We start from the raw sequence: 16891 nt of genomic DNA on the forward strand, positions 1-16891 counted from the left end.
TATGTGTGTCGTCAGAACCTTCAGGGTCTCAGAGGAACGAATTTCAACATCTTGATTTAAATAACTACAACATGCACCAACACAACCAGCAGCTCCAGAATCTGAGCTTCTGATCAATCAGCTCTGGAGGAACGATGAAGCTCTGGGTTCTCGGCGTCATTATTAGCATGTGGCTACATGGTGAGTAGAGAATCGTACCTGTATTAATTTTGTTTGTTCTGCAGCTACAGGAGCCAGTGAACGATGCACAGCATTAATGAAGCGACACAAAGTGAAGCAATACTACATTCATGTTCAGGGTTTTGACGTTTAGCAGTTGCTCTTATCCGGAGAAACCGTGGAGCTTCCACAGTAGACACTGATTTACTTTAACATCAGTAAACAAGAGTCCAAGGATACAAATCTACTATTACACAGGAGAAGGTAGAAGATCCGTAAGTGTGTGTTATTGCTCAGCTTAAGTTCTTGTTTAAGAGCTGATGAAGGTTTTTAATCGTCTTGTGAAGACACTGAGAGAACAGTTGTGGTCTGTTAGTGTTGGTCTGAAAATGAAATGAATAAATAAAAGAACATTTTATATTGGGACCCTCATTTATTTAATCGTCCAGTTCGAAACCCAAAAGCAGGTATGAGTCCGAGTGTCTCTCCACGTTCTTCTCTCTTCTCCCTCTCTACAGTGGTTCTGTCTGCTCAGGGCCGCTACGCTCAGAAGCTGCTGAACGATCTGATGGAGAATTACTCCAAAGCTCTGCGGCCCATCGAGGACACGGACGAGGCGCTGAACGTCACGCTGCAGATAACGCTGTCCCAGATCAAAGACATGGTGGGTTCACACACACACACCGGGTCGAATCGAGAATGGTGAACGCCACACACCACCCACCACATCCGTCTGGCCTTCTTGTGGCGGTGTAACAGGTCGTGTTTGCAAGCTGGCTGTAATCTTGTGGCTATAGTGCTAAACCACACAAAGTTAAGTATCATTAAGTCCCACAACCACACTCATAGCATCTCGTTACCTCACATACGGCATCGTTTAGCTTAGCAACCACAATACAGACCGGAACCTTCTACACCAGCATTTACCTGAGAGCGGTTCTCCAGTGGACTGAAGAGGAAAGAAATGATGGTTAATGGCCCAACAGCAGCAACCTGGCAGTGATGGGGCTTGAACCAGTGACCTTCTGATTACTAGTCCAGTACCTTAACCACTAGGCTACAACGTCCCTTGTGTTCTCGCTATAAGTGCTACCTGTGGATTCTAGCTGGTTTTGGTTGCTAGTTTGCTGTAATTGATGAATAATTTGAACTGAACAGCAGCAGGCTGTAAAACCTCGTAATCCGTCGTCCTGTTTAAAAGTCAATCAAATATTCATTGAGTGATCCGGCGAAGAACTTTCCACCGACTGGATTTGGTTTCCTAAACTCACGTCTCCAGTCTAATGGGGAATACTTCCATATAAATCTTAAAGGTTTGTATTTTGTTTGGATCAAACTGATCAGCGGTGTGATCTGTACGTTTGTTTGGATCATTAATCCTCTTCCTTCACGTTTGTCTTCTGTTTGCTGACAGGATGAGAAAAACCAGGTTCTGACCACGTACTTATGGGTCCGACAGGTCTGGCATGACCCCTACCTGCGCTGGGATAAGGACGAGTACGACGGGCTGGAGGTCATCCGCATCCCGAGCGACCTCGTCTGGAGACCCGACATCGTTCTTTACAACAAGTAACTCAACAAGTGTACAGTAATTCTGTCTCATTATTAATAATGTTTATTAATGGACAAACATCACATGAGTAGAATAAATATGAAACTTGTTGATTTCTAATTCCTCCACAGTTCAGCAGGGCTGCACTAATGATTAATAACCATCATTTTAATTATAAGTGAACCATCATTAACATAAACAGAGACCTCGTGTTTCTCTGTCTCTGATCGTCAGTGCTGATGAGGAAGATTCGTCAGGTCCTCCTGACACTAACGTGGTGTTACGCTACACGGGCGAGATCACGTGGGACGCTCCCGCTATCACCAAGAGTACCTGCGTGGTGGACGTCTCCTACTTCCCCTTCGACAGCCAGCAGTGCAAGCTGACCTTCGGCTCCTGGACCTACAACGGCAACCAGGTGAAAAACAGCCAGTTTACCTTCTGCTACTATAGACACTGGTGACCTCAGGACATCCAAAATGTTCTCTTATCAAAAGTCTGAATCCCCCCCCCCCCCTTCTCCTCAGGTGGACATCAACATGGGCGGGATGGAAGGTGGTGACCTCTCAGACTTTGTAGAAAACGTGGAATGGGAGTGCCACGGCATGCCGGCCGTCAGGAACGTGATTATGTACGGTTGTTGTTCAGACCCGTATCCTGACATAACCTACACGGTGCTGCTGAAACGTCGCTCCTCCTTCTACATCTACAACCTGCTCCTGCCCTGCTTCCTCATCTCCTTCCTGGCCCCGCTGGGTTTCTACCTTCCTGCTGACTCTGGAGAAAAGGTCTCGCTGGGAGTGACCGTGCTGCTGGCCCTCACCGTCTTCCAGATGATGGTGGCCGAGAGCATGCCTCCATCAGAGAGCGTGCCGCTCATCGGTGAGTTTGGCATGGGAACCACGTGTTCAGATCATGGACTGATGACCAGACGTTCTGCTTCAGAGGGTTCTGGTGAAGAGCCATCAAAGTTGTTTCTCTCTACCAGACACTCTGAAGCAAACTGACCGGTCATCAGTCCATCATCTGTACTCCAGCACAGTCAGAGCGTCTGCATCTTTAATCTGCTTCCTGTCCTTACGTTGCAGGGAAGTACTACATTGCAACCATGACGATGATTACGGCCTCCACCTCCTTGACCATCTTCATCATGAACATTCACTTTTGCGGCGCAGACGCCAAACCGGTGCCACACTGGGCCAAAGTCCTGATCATCGACTACATGGCCAAGATTTTCTTTGTGTACGAGGTGGGGGAGAACTGCACCACGTCCGGGAGTGAACGTAGCTCAGCTTTCGGGGAGGACCCCCGGCTAGGGCTGGAAAATAACGCCTACTTTTCCAGCAGTTTTTACATCAAGAATGATGATGGACGTCACCATGAGAACAAAAGGTACCGCCAGTGCAGAAACCCTCAGGCTAACGGGTACCAGTACAACGGCTCACACAGGCACCATACAGCACCTCACAGACCTAAACCTGCACCGCACATCGGGCGAGACGGCGAGGCTTTACATATAAGAGAGGAGAAACTGGAACAGAGCGACCTCTCCATCCCGGCGAAGCTTCACGAGTACAGTTACGAACACAGCAGCAGCTACGCCACCGGCTATCACCACGACACCGGCTACAGCGACCCGTACACCACACACGACCACGGTAAGAGACCTGATCCAGCCGAGTGCACGTGTGTCTGTACCCAGCACCAAAAAGTGGTCCAGAACATCGAGTACATCGCCAACTGCTTCCGGGAACAAAGATCGAACCAGGCCAAAGGAGCCGAGTGGAAAAAAATTGCCAAGGTGATGGACAGGTTTTTCATGTGGATCTTCTTCATCATGGTCTTCCTCATGAGCATACTCATCATGGCCAAAGCCTCCTGAGATCATGTGACTCAGATACCATCAGTTTAAAAATAAACGGTCGATTCATTTTGTTCCTGAGCTTGTTCAGGAATCACGCCAACACTAATTCAGTTCCTTTAACTACATGTGGTCGATTTGTATTGTGCTTAATCTGGGAGATGTGTATTCCATTATTAATATACAATAAAATTACAATAAATCACTGGTTTCCCTGTTCATGTCTGTGTGTTTACGCCTGTAAGTGAAAATGTGAGGCCCTGCAATGACCTGAAGACAAATAAAAACTAAAGCGGTTGATGAAAATGAAATTAAATGAAGAATTAATTTCTACAGGATTTTATTGTTTGACTTTCAAGCTGAAAGATGTCACCGACTAGACAGCACACAAATAATAATCATAGTTAGACCTAAATGTTAAAAATTGCAATATTATGCATGCAAACTCATGTTTTAATAGAGTTTAATGTTTAATATTGAATGTTTAATCCTCATCGCTATTAATTCTGAAACCTTTTGAGTTCATGGAATCGATTCGGAGTCAACCCTTTATTGTAAACAGGGAATCGACTCTTCGAGTCAAATTATTTTTTTAAATTTCAACCCCCAACCCAGACAAGAACAAAAACGATTTACTGTAGGAGGGTTAAAATACCGCACAGTGCTTTTATAACTGTTTAGGACGGTATATCGTTATGTTGTGATTCATATTTTGTACCTCAGTGACAGTGGCTAAATAACACGTAGCATTAAAACCCGCAGTGTTCAGTTTTGTTGTTGTCGTCAGGTCTCAGCCAATCAGCGTTGAGAGCGTGTAGCGTCGCGAGCCATTTGCGTCAACATTTGACAGCGTCGACTCACTTCGATACACCGGAAATGGAGCCGTTAGCGCTGGTTTGCTAACACACGCTGTATTATTATTATTATTATTCTTCTCTCTTTGTGTTGGTTGTGTTTTAATGCTTGTATGCAGCTGTAATCCTCTCCGGAGTGTGTACACGGCACCATGCGCTCAGCCCGCGGGTGTTTGGTGTGTTTTGGTGCACTGTTGTGGGTGACGGTGTCTGCACAGCGCGGAGGTTCGAATCCCCTGACCGATGAGATCCCGTTTAAAATCACCTGGCCGGGGGAGCATTTCACTCTGGTAATCACATCTACACCATAAAACAGCACATGTCAGCTTAATCTGAGTCCTGAGCATGGTTTGGTTCTTAAAGAAAAGTCTTGACTAGCTAGATGAGCTTTGTGGGTATACAATCACTGACTGTAGCCCATCTGTTGCTGTGTGTCTGTGCATTTGTAGACAGGGACACTTTGGGACCTCCTCTGATCTGATGTGGTTTGTGTGGTGACACATCAGAGTGATTTACTAGTCTGTGTTGTATTGGTGTTGGTGTAGCAGGTGCAGCAGTGTTGGTGTGAACCAGCTCTGGTCTCTAACTGTCCATTTAAACCCAGTGCTGACAGGATGTGTGTTCCTGGAGGATCAGTGGTTTGGGTACTGGAATATTTATCGGAAGGTCTCAGGTTCAAGCCCCACTAGGTTACTTTGAATAAAAGCGTTTAACCCAGCGGTTCGTTTCTCTTAGATCTTGTGTTGGCAGAAAAGTGGGATTAATGCACAATAACAATGATGAGACAGATCTGACCGGTCTAGCACTCGCACTCTGTGTCTCTGAAGCCAGACTGTTGTCGGGTGTCCAGAATGAGACCTGGTTCGTCAGTGTAACGTTAAGTGTTTATAACGCCGTGCTCTCTTCCCCACAGCCGAGCTCTGGAGCTCTGTATAAAGAAGATGATTTCCTCATCATGACCACGGCAGAGAAAGAGAAATACAAGTGCCGGTTACCGTCTCTGTCCAGCAAGGACCAGGTGAGCATGTAAAAGTATAAACAATACAAATGAACACAAATTCCCACAGATATACTTCTCGGAGTACAAGCTCACGTCCAGGTGTCCGAATACTTTTGGCTTTACAGTGTTTATCTGTGTTAATGCTTCTGTATGATTTATCTTTATTCCAGGATGATGAGAAGGAGTACATGGGTCACGGCCCCGATGCTCTTCTTGCAGCATTATTTAAACAAAGAAGCTGCTCCTACAGGGTAGGTCCCGCTCCACACGAGCGCCGTTTTATCATATCCAATTCCCCCGTCGTGTCTCCTGTAGTGCTGCAGACCCCGACCCCCGACCGCTTCTTTTCACCTGGTACAGTACCTCGACGTGCCAGCGGAGGGCAGAGTGATCACGGCGATCACGGGCTCGTTAACGGTTTATTTCTGTGCTGTGTTACAGATCGAGTCGTACTGGTCCTACGAGGTGTGTCATGGTAAACATGTGCGGCAGTACCACGAGGACAAGGAGACCGGGCAGGTGTGTTCCACATCCTAATGATCACATGATCACATCTGCAAACATCTGTATGAACTTCAGTTGTGTTGATGGAAGTGATGCAGTGTTTGATGTCGGTGTTTGATGTCAGTGTTTGATGTCGGTGTTTGATGTCAGTGTTTGGTGTTTGATGTCGGTGTTTGATGTCGGTGTTTGATGTCGGTGTTTGATGTCGGTGTTTGGTGTTTGATGTCAGTGTTTGGTGTTTGATGTCGGTGTTTGATGTCGGTGTTTGATGTCGGTGTTTGGTGTCGGTGTTTGGTGTTTGATGTCGGTGTTTGGTGTTTGATGTCGGTGTTTGATGTCGGTGTTTGGTGTTTGATGTCGGTGTTTGATGTCGGTGTTTGATGTCGGTGTTTGGTGTTTGATGTCGGTGTTTGATGTCGGTGTTTGGTGTTTGATGTCGGTGTTTGGTGTTTGATGTCGGTGTTTGATGTCAGTGTTTGGTGTCGGTGTTTGATGTCGGTGTTTTGGTGTCGGTGTTTGATGTCGGTGTTTGGTGTCGGTGTTTGGTGTTTGATGTCGGTGTTTGGTGTTTGATGTCGGTGTTTGGTGTTTGATGTCGGTGTTTGGTGTTTGATGTCGGTGTTTGGTGTTTGATGTCAGTGTTTGATGTCGGTGTTTGGTGTTTGATGTCAGTGTTTGGTGTTTGATGTCGGTTTAATGTCGGTGTTTGATGTCAGTGTTTGGTGTTTGATGTCGGGGTTTGGTGTCGGTGTTTGGTGTCGGTGTTTGATGTCGGTGTTTGGTGTCGGTGTTTGTGTCTTTGCAGAAGCTGAATGTTCAGGAGTATTACCTGGGCACCATGACGGGTAAAGCCGCCGATGCTACCACAGGTGGTGTAAATACTTTCTGAATCTCCTCATGTGTTTGTATTTAGAGTGAAATATTTAATTGTTTAATAATAAATGTTTTTGTTCGTCTCAGAATCAGAAGCTGGTAAATCGGGCGACGCCGCCAGCGTGAAACTGGACGCAGGTTCTGAGGTACGTCGGGTGTTTTTATTTTTTGCACATATTTTGTGGGTTAGTAATGTTTAATAAGTGACCTCTTCACCGCTGTGGAACGTTCCAGGTGCCCACTAAAAACATCGAGGGCCAGCTGACCCCCTATTACCCGGTGCCCATGGGGAACGGAACCCCCTGCACGCTGAAGCAGGACACGCCGCGCTCCGCCACCGTTCTGTACGTGTGCCACCCCGAGGCCAAACACGAGATCCTGTCGGTGGCCGAGGTGACCACGTGTGAGTACGAGGTGGTGGTGCTGACCCCGCTGCTCTGCTCTCACCCCAAATACAGGTACAGAGCGCGCACACACACACACACACACACTCACACACACACACACACACACTCACACACACAACCACACACAGAAACACCAGCGGCATACAGAGCGATTCATTAATCACGCACGTCTGACCGCAGGTTCAAGACCTCACCCGTCAACGCCATCTATTGCCAGGCCCTGGCGGGGTCACCCCTCCGACCCCGCAGTCTGTCCCAGCTCAGCCAGCAGCAGGAGGAGCTGCTCCGCCCACACTTCAGTCCTCCCACTGAGGGCGAGGTAAGAGCCACGCCCATCACCAAACATCACATCCGTACGCGTGCGCACACGGCTCAACCAGAGCTCGACGAAGCCTCAGACACGACCCGCTGTGCACTGTTGGACGCCTGGCCAGGTCGATAGCACCTGCGTAACACAACCTTCTGGTAACTGGTATTAGGAGGCTGTTATTAACTGTTTGTGCAGATTCTTTTATTATTTTGGGAAAACAGAAATAACCTCAGTAAAGACACAACAGATTTTATTTATTAAAGATAATTTATCATTATTTATTGTTCCTGACGTTCAGGAGGAGACGTCGCCCCTGCGTGAGGAGGCCTTCAGTTCTACTCACAAACCCATGGCTGTAGGTGGTCAAGCCCAGGTGACGGTGGGCACCACCCACATCTCACGTCTGACCGACGAGCAGCTGATCAAGGAGTTCCTGAGCGGCTCGTACTGCCTGCACGGGGTGAGTCCTGTAACGAGAGCGCTAGTGCTCATGGAGGGACGGTTAAGAGGGTTAATCAGCTCTGCTCTTCTGTTTAGGGTGTGGGCTGGTGGAAGTACGAATTCTGCTACGGAAAACACGTCCATCAGTATCACGAGGTGAGAGAAAATGTAGGTGTAAACATTAACACCCCCCCCCCCCCCCCCCCCCCAATGGCCCCCTTTTTTTATTTATCTGTTGGTGCGCTACCTCAACCAGACAGCAGAGGGCGCCAAAGCACCACGGAAATTATTCTCCCCACCTGTTTTCTCCCAAATACACACAAAAACTCTCCAGTTTCGTTTGTTCAGGCGTCTGTAGGGAATCAAGACCGTTTAAATTATATTTATTTATATCTTCTAATGTTCTACTGCCTGGTAAAAAATATTCAGTGCTTTTTCAGATCGGTTGCAATCAGGACTTAAACTTGAATGACTTGGTGGGTAGAGCTTTGGGTTACCACTGTTGGGCCCTTGATTAAGGGGTGTCGCACCCTGCACTGTGACCCCAGCTAAAAATAAAGCTAAGCTATTTCACTTTAGTGACCACGTGTAGACAAATATTCGCTGTAGATCAGTAGTTGGTAAACTGTGGTACTCTGTCTCCCTCTGGTGGGCACTAGACAAAATAAAATAGATTACCCGAAGAATGAGGGAAAAAAAGACCTAAACTTTGATTTTTGTTTTTATCTGTTTCATCTTATTTACTTTTGCTACCTCTAGATGACAGAAAAGTGTTTACATTTAGGCTTTATACCTCGTTCTGCTTAATTTAGACCTGTTGTCCACATTAGTAATGTGACTGAAACTAACTGTGGTACTTGGTGTGTTTATGTTTTGAAACCTGAAACTGACCTTCAGTTTGTGCGTGTCGCTCAGAGAAAATGTTTTATTTTTATTGTTTTTATGATTTTCAAACGAACTGTATTCTGAAAGTAATCGGTTCCCTCGTCGTCTCAGGATAAAGAACAGGGGAAGAGCATCGTGGTGGTGGGCAGCTGGAATCTCCTCGAGCATCTGGACTGGTCGAAAAAGAACGTGGCTCGCGCGTACCAGCTGAAGGAGGACGGCGGTCACAAAGTGAAGTACGACCCGGTTGGATCACGCCTCTGTGATGAATGTTTGTGTTCATGTTCCTTCTCATCATTTCCGAACCTTCTCTCAGGGTGGTATCGCACTTCTACGGCCACGGCGACGTGTGTGACATGACGGGGAAGCCGAGGCAGGTCGTCGTGAAGCTCAAGTGAGTCGCTCGAACGCTCCATGTACGTGATTTAGTCATTACCGAGTCCCGTTAAGTACCAGGATTTTATCTTTGTGCTTTCAGGTGTAAAGAATCCGAGTCTCCTCACGCCGTCGTGGTTTATCTGCTGGAGCCGCAGACCTGCCAGTACATCCTCGGGGTACGAGACAGATCTGATTGGTTCATTATTAGATAGAGAATCTCTGAGCACTTTATTAGGTACACCCCCCCTAGGTGTCCCTCCCCCTACAGATGCACAGCCAAACGTCTCTGTGTGGAGCTGAGATTCGAACTAAAGACCTCTGGGCTAGCATGTTGCGCATTTGTTTGTGGGGATACAATTACTGACTGTAGCCCGTCTGTTGCTCAGATGTAAACAGATGTACTGCTGCACCTGCTACAGGTCTTTCTTTTTGATTCATCTTTGGGCTACAGGGGTGGGACTAAGTGTACAGAGCGACTCACCGTCTGGTTTGGTTTCAGGTGGAGTCTCCGGTGATCTGTAGGATTTTGGACACGGCGGATGAGAACGGTCTGCTCTCGCTCCCCAGCTAAAACATCAAAACCAAACTATCACGGTTCATCACCAGAGCAGGGAGAGCCTGACCTGCACCGGGGACGAGAACATGACCCCCCCCCCCCCCCCCCCCCGTTCCTCCTGTAACACCAGAGAACTGCTCACAGCTCCTCCTCACACCCCTGAGAACCTTTTTAATTATTTATTTCATTATTTGTAGTCCGGTTGTTGTTTACCGGCACAGATCTGCACTCTCCCCCGCCTGTGTGCAGTACCATCGATCAGCCAGCAGAGGGCGGAATTTCATCAGGACTGAGGAACCCAGTCCGGATTTCTTACCAGTTCGGGGTTCCAGTCTGCAGCTCTGCTGCTTTAGGTGTAAAATAGAGTCAAATTATTATTAAAGCCCTTATAAATATTTTTTGTTTACTTTGGTTTCGGCACATATGAACGACTGGACTGGTCATGCACTGGTCGTCTGTTTAGTTGAAATGTTACTGAAGTTTTGTACTCAAATAATTAACTTTTAAAAGAATTGAATCATTTCATCAGTAAAAATAGTTCCAGTTTCTTTGTTGCACACCGAGACGATTACAGATGCAAATGTATTTAATTTTATTGTAAGTGGCCACAAACATTCAGACAAATCATGTAAGAGTTGGGACACTATGTGAAACGTAATAAAAAGAAGAATTTGTGATTTTATTCTCTTAAACTCTCTTAAAGGTCTGGGTCCTTTCTGTGTGGAGTTTGCATGTTCTCCCTGTGTGTGTGTGTGTGTTTCCTGCTTTCCAAATAGATCAGACCCACCGTGACCCTGATCATGATTAAGTGGTGATGCAGTTTCTATATTATCATTCATCTGCTTATCAAAATTCACCAGAACGACGTTTAATTTAGCAAAAAAAAAACACACAAACAAGTTAAACCGCTGAAGCGAATTCTTCACAGATTCTTCTTTTTCTTGTATTTTATATAAAGTCCCAACTTTTGTAGAAACGAAGTTTATAAAGTTGCACAAACACGTTTATTTAAAGAATAAAATGGTTTTCACACTTGTAAATGTTTTGTGGATATAAAAATAGAATCATTCATCACACGCTTGAACTCTGACTTCCATCGTCTGAAGGAACGATTTACGTCTCTCCAAACCGCGTCCACTGATCCACAGCACCGACGGTCCAGCTCTCATACTGACGGTACGGGGATCTGATGTGCAGAGGTGCTGTCGAAGTCCTGCAGCGCCTCCTGGTGGATGTGATAGTGCATGGCTACGTAGCACTTGGCGTAGCTAGCGTTCTGAGAGTGTACTGGTTTGATGCTGTTGGGAGAACTGGCCTCGGCTGAAGGGCTGCTGTTGTAGATGCTGTAGTAGGGCTCTATGCGGGTGTTGATGGGTGTGGATGTGCTGGGGGGGCGGGATTTGCGCCTGGCCGTGGCGCGTGGACTCGGCCCGCTGTCTTGAGAAAGGCTGGGCCCACACGCCCGGTCCACCAGCTTCCTCTGCGGTTTGGGCGACAGCACGTAGGCCGAGTTGGTCTCGTGGTGAGAGGACTTGTTGCGGTTGACCTCCAGGCTTCCCTTGCCCATGGCGTGCAGGCGGGTCTTGTGCTTGCAGCAGAGGAAGCCGAGTGCCAGCCACTGGAGGCAGCAGAGCACGCGGCGGCGCAGTCCGGCACTGTTCCGGGAGTACACGAACGGGTTTATTCCCGACTTAAGGAAGATCAGAGCGAATCCACATAACTCGAACTGGTAGTGGACGAAACTGTTCTTGGGTGACAGAACGTCCTGCGTCAGGGCCACGCCCATGGGCAAGCAGCACAGAAGCACAGATAGGACTATAACAACACAGGTCACTACAGCCTTGGAGTCCTTGGTTGTGAAGAAATTGGCGGTGGAGACCATCCGGCAGCAGGCCACGCCCGTGGCGGCCCCCGGGACCAGGGGCTGACCGCTCCGTTTAATGAACGGGTGTGTCTGCACATGTTGAAGCTTGTTGTAGGTCTGATTCCGGTACAGTGAGGGCATCTGGACGGCACACTGTATACCCTCAAACCCGGCGGCAATAAAAGTGGGCGGAGCCGCTGCAGGGCGCGTGGTGTTCACCATGATGACGGAACACTTCCGCACCATGGCGTTCTTTCGCAGCGTCTGTGCGATCATCAGGTAAGACATAGACACCACACCCACACAGAAAGCAAAATCCGCGAGGTACACGTACAGGACCACCTTGGCCCGGTTCCCGTCCAGACCAAAGTGTGGCAGGCAGGGGCCGGTACCTCTGGGATAGGCTCGCAAGGTGACCAGGACTGCCAGGGTGAAGCTTGAAGTCCAAAGTAGGGCAGTGAGGGCCAGGGTGCAGGGGAAAGAGGACGTGTGGTTGGGTTGCTGGCCCAGGACCATGCGCAACCGGTGTAGAGCGATGACTGCTACCGTCTCCAGAGACATGATGATGAAGCCTGAGCTGGTGAGATGAAAAGCGAAGCAGAAGCCCTTGGAAACGCCGGCCTCGCTGTCTCCGACGTCCAGGAACAGGATGAGGGCGAACATGGGTGCGGTGATGCAGCAGATGAACAGGTCACAGAAGGAAAGGTTGAGGATCATGAAGTCGAAGTTGGTGCGGAACTTGCGCAGGGCCGGATCGAAGAACGACAGGAACACGACCAGGTTCCCGTAAGAGCCGAGGCCGAAGATGAGGACGAGGAGCAGGGAGCAGGAGGTCAGCGTGGCCACGTGAATCAAGGCCCAGCCGTCCGGGACGGCCGTCGGCCCAAAGGTGCTGTTGAAGGCCTGTCGCCTGGTGACGTCCGTCAGGTCCGAAGGCCAGTCGGTGCTGTTCATGGTCTAGGTTTGGGGTGGTGTTACAAAAGCTTTATTTTATGTCGCCCATTGTGTCGCATTGGTCGTTTTCCTGGAATACAAAAAATATATATCACTAAAATGTTTATGCAACATACTAAAATATAGAGATTCTTAAAGTTATAATGTTTATATAATGATTATAGATGGTTCAGTTTAGTGCTGAAGTGTGCTGACCATATACTGACCTCATGACTGATAAACCTGGTGCTCTGGTATAAAATACGCGTTTGGTTTGGTGCATTAATAATAACAACTAAACATCAATTATTAAACTAAACCTTTATATTATTTGACGGCTCTTTCAGATGGGTGGATGGTGCACCGAGAGGCCTGGGTTATGTACCAACACAATGTTCACAGTGATGCAGAATAAAACCCATCAAACACGTTAATAATTCATCACTGCAACAGAATCGGTTCATCAACATCCTCCAGCATCGTTATATAAAATCCATCATCCTAACAGGCTTTAAATCTCTTACCGCGGTCTCCTGCCCCATGCATGCCAAAGCCATCTATTCCAGCGGCTGCAGATGTGATCCTGTATTTCTGCGTGTAAGGACGGATGAATAAACAAATAAATCAATCAATCCAGATGTTGGTTTTGATACAGACTGTATGCAGCTGCGGGTCCGCGCGCGTGCACAGACAACAAGCGCGTCCCCGCGTCCTCCTGGCTCAGGCAGAATCACGGAAATGAACGCGCTTAGTTCATGTGTTATATTTTAACACAAAATAAAAATACAAAACAAGAGTAGCGAAATTGCATGGAGATTAGTAATACATAAAATTATGTCGTAATATCGTCGTTTTTCACGATTATTTAATCAAGGCCAAATGCGTGGGCGCTGGAATTATACCATGAGCTTAGCAAACAAACAGAATTAAAATAAAAAAAACATAATAAAAATAACACAAAATAAACCCGATAAATCAGCACAATTTTTTTGTTTTAGAGCTGTTGTGTTCCAAATGCCGTCATGTGTTTTAAAGAGTGCTACTAGTATGAGTGCACTTGATAGTGTTTTGTGTGCGGATTGGAACACAGCCCTCCATCTCAAGCATAAACGGCTTCCTCTGTGCTCCGTGTGCGTCCTAACACAGCCAGAAAGTTTCGGGATATTGAAAGCAGATGTTTTATCTTGTGTTGTTTTATTTACTTTGTTAAACAGCTTTAATTCTTTAAGGATTTTATTTCCATTATATTGTTGACCGTTTGTTTACGTGCACAGTGCGCGCGCTCTGTGCTGTTCCAGGACATCTTGTTTGGTTTGGGTTTCTACTTTTTAAGCTTTTATTAGTTATTTACAGATATGTGTTCTAATCATTTCCAGTGATGTGTTTACTGAATGTTTATTGAGGAAGACAGGAAAACTTCCTGAAATGGCTGCGATATGTGGATTGGATGGGATTATACAGCAAGCGTGAATGCGCATGCGTATTTCTACGTCATTGTTTCGGTATATTCTGTGTTTTTAAACTGGTATAAGTGTGTTTTTTTTACACTGATGGTTTTGACTGTAAGAGTTCGTTGCTGATGATTGTAAAAAAAAATCATCGTTTCCTGAAATGTCTCGCGTTTGCGTTAAAAAAGCGTCCTTGTGCACCTCAGAGCCTCTTGTGAACCCTGACGTTTGCCGGAAGGTGGCGCTGTTGTGCAGCATGTTCTCCTCCTGTTACGGTCCGTGTGGCAGGTTCAAACTGATTCATAACAGTGTCGGTGGGGTCGGCACCACCACCACCACCTCATCAGTGCTTCTCACATCAGTCACTTTCTCAGATCCGCTCCTCAGACTGGTGTCTGCAGCCGTGATGAAGCAAACAGCGAGATTCAGTGACTGCGGTTTATTTACAGGTTAGTTTGTATGTAATAAATCATTTTATACACTGTTTATGTACTAATGTGGATAAACGTCATAAGTGACACAGTTTAAAAAAAAATCCACAATAAGCAGGTGAATTAGAAACAGGAGGATCCAGTAAAAGCAGGTGTTGATGGGTCAGGACTCACCACTTTTGCCACAATTAATGAAGTTAATGTCATTCCTCTGGAAAGTAATAAACAGTTAATTAATTTGTTAATTTATTTAGTGAACAGGACTGTTCGTGTGATGTCAGTATTAAAACTAATTCTGATGTTTATTCATCTGCAGGACTCGTTTGTATAAGTCTTGTTGAAAATGCGATGAGTCTCGGACTGAAACCCGCCGTGGCGAGTCGAGTGTACAGTCACTTATCTGAAGAGTGCACCAGGTTCCTCCGTTCAGATGATTGTGGATGCAGAACTGAGATCAGCTTTAACAGCGTTCAGTCACTGCTGATGTTAGTTCACAGCGTGATCACCAGTAAACCAGCATCAATGCTCAGAGCTGATGAAGCTCAACACGTCACCCACCTGACCGTGCAGGCCTTCCTTCAGTCCATCCCATGTGCTTCATCCAAGGAGACACGGGTGGGAAAGACACTCGCAGTGACGATGGCAGGACAGGAAGTGAAGCGCTCTGCTGTGTTTCCAGGAATATTAGTGGACGTTCCCGTTCCGGAGTCTGCAGCTCTGGAGGATCTCAGACCCGGTCCGTATAAAGTCGTGTTATTCAGCGCGTCACTTTCAGGTGATCTTTCTGAACGTTCTGAAGCTCTGAATGTTCGAGTGGAAGATGATCCAGAATATCTGGTCCTGGATCTTCTGTTGAAGCTGGGAGATCAGGTGGTCAGGGATGAGGTGGGAGTGTTTGTGTGTCAGAAGGTGATTCACCCGGCGCTTCAGACCTACCTGAAGGAAAACGGACTGGTGGTCATCGAGAGGCTCGGACTCGCCCTCATGGAGCCGCTCGCTCAAATAACAGGTTTAAATCAGTTTGTTTTTGTTTTAAGTCTGACTGGGGTTTAATTTTCAGAAATCTGATGAAACTATTGTTTCCATTGTTTTATTTATTTAGGATTTTTTTATCTGCTCAGGTGACATCAGGTTTGGTGATTTTATGTATAAAATAATCACTATTGACGTTATGTGTGTTTCAGGTGCCGTGATTTTACCGTCTCTCTGCTCCTCAGTTCCAGCTGAAGCGTACGGGCGTGTATCAGGACTCCACGTCCACCGCTGGGGGTCTAAAACGCTGCTACAGCTGCTTCCTCACGGGGAGCCCTTATTTAGCACCATGGTTCTCTGTCACAGGAACGAAACCATGCTAGACGAGCTCAAGGTGACCCTCAGTACACTCACCGAGCACTTTATTAGGAACAGCGTGCATCTTTCTCCTAATTCCTGTCCAGTATGATCAGACTGGACCTGAATGTGGTAGAGATGGGTTTGTCTTGATGTTCCCTGTTCACAGGTTACGTGTCAGAGAGCAGAACACGTCCTGAGACTCGCTCTTCAGGAGCCGTACGCACTGTTAGGTGGAGGCTGTACGGAGACGCTGCTGTTGGCTCACATTAAACACACGGTACGTTACGTACCTGTGTCTGTCAGGGGTGTCGGTGTGGGTGGTACTTTTTAAATAACTGCTGTGTTCATTTATATTCTCAGAGTGAGTTGAAGGCTGCAGAAGCTTCCTCGGCTCTGAAGTGCTCACGGTCCGAGTTCCTTCTTGGCGTCGAGGCGTTTTGCAGCTCCCTGCAGTCCGTGGCTCTTTCCTTACATCGCAGTGGACGTCACGTCCTCGTGGACCTGACCCACGCTCACTGCTGGGTCACAGAAGTGGACACGCAGTCCCACACCAGCGTTCCGAACTCCTGCTGCTGCGGACTCCTGAAGGAACGGCTAGATCAGGACAAGATCGCTTTAAATACTCCGTTAAAGACATTTAATGGCTTTTTCTCACCAGCGTCCATCACGACCACAAACTCTCGACCCAGACTGTTGGACTCGTTCACTGCTAAGCTAAACGCTCTGAGTGTTGCAGTAGAAACGGCGAGTCTCGTGCTCGGTGTGAAATATATCATCACTGATGTGAACTAATTTTACTGCATGTATATCAGCCCCATTTCTTATATATTTCATTTAATAATCCGTTCTAATAAAACATTTTCATATGAATAAAAATCTAAAACATCTGTTGATTTAGTAGCCAAAGGGGGCAATAACTTTTTCACACACGATCATATATTTTATGATAAAAATAAATGTTTTTGTCCGATATTAAAAATCTGAAGTGCAACACAAACACACCAATAAAATAAATCAGGAGCTTTTCCACAGCATAAGTATCTGGACACCTGACACAACCGTGAGCATGTATGTGAAGCGTCCGATCTCGAGAAGGCTTTCCA

General features: G+C 46.9%; 4 protein-coding genes across 7 annotated transcripts; 3 read left to right on the top strand and 1 right to left on the bottom strand.

Moving 5' to 3' along the window:
- The first annotated feature begins 134 nt into the window (after positions 1-134).
- On the top strand, positions 135-3727 carry chrna9a (cholinergic receptor, nicotinic, alpha 9a). The gene is made up of 6 exons (XM_063008477.1): positions 135-180; positions 678-823; positions 1574-1728; positions 1946-2129; positions 2239-2593; positions 2800-3727. Exons 1-6 carry the CDS (start codon positions 135-137, stop codon positions 3591-3593), a joined length of 1680 nt encoding a protein of 559 aa, XP_062864547.1. The 3' UTR covers positions 3594-3727.
- Positions 3728-4448: 721 nt separating this feature from the next.
- erlec1 (endoplasmic reticulum lectin 1) lies at positions 4449-10177 on the top strand. 4 transcript variants are annotated; one of them, XM_063008501.1, is made up of 14 exons: positions 4449-4716; positions 5340-5444; positions 5597-5677; positions 5868-5945; positions 6736-6799; positions 6891-6949; positions 7038-7261; positions 7391-7529; positions 7819-7980; positions 8058-8129; positions 8958-9082; positions 9163-9240; positions 9325-9400; positions 9724-10177. In XM_063008501.1, exons 1-14 carry the CDS (start codon positions 4579-4581, stop codon positions 9793-9795), a joined length of 1473 nt encoding a protein of 490 aa, XP_062864571.1. In that variant the 5' UTR covers positions 4449-4578; the 3' UTR covers positions 9796-10177. The 4 variants fall into 4 exon arrangements, with proteins under 4 accessions (XP_062864571.1, XP_062864572.1, XP_062864569.1 ...); XM_063008502.1 differs by having other exon boundaries at positions 8058-8117; XM_063008499.1 differs by lacking the exon at positions 4449-4716 and having other exon boundaries at positions 4808-5444.
- Positions 10178-10744: 567 nt separating this feature from the next.
- Positions 10745-12598, bottom strand: gpr75 (G protein-coupled receptor 75). The gene has a single exon (XM_063008498.1). The coding sequence runs from the start codon at positions 12596-12598 to the stop codon at positions 10946-10948; it is 1653 nt and encodes a 550-aa protein (XP_062864568.1). The 3' UTR covers positions 10745-10945.
- A 1590-nt stretch (positions 12599-14188) lies between these two features.
- mkks (MKKS centrosomal shuttling protein) lies at positions 14189-16652 on the top strand. Its single transcript, XM_063008497.1, has 5 exons — positions 14189-14474; positions 14773-15465; positions 15641-15822; positions 15955-16065; positions 16149-16652. The coding sequence occupies exons 1-5, from the start codon at positions 14189-14191 to the stop codon at positions 16578-16580; spliced, it is 1704 nt and encodes a 567-aa protein (XP_062864567.1). The 3' UTR covers positions 16581-16652.
- The last annotated feature ends 239 nt before the right edge of the window (positions 16653-16891 follow it).

This window comes from Trichomycterus rosablanca, chromosome 14 (genome assembly GCF_030014385.1).
Source record: "Trichomycterus rosablanca isolate fTriRos1 chromosome 14, fTriRos1.hap1, whole genome shotgun sequence".
NCBI classification, from domain to species: Eukaryota; Metazoa; Chordata; class Actinopteri; order Siluriformes; family Trichomycteridae; genus Trichomycterus; species Trichomycterus rosablanca.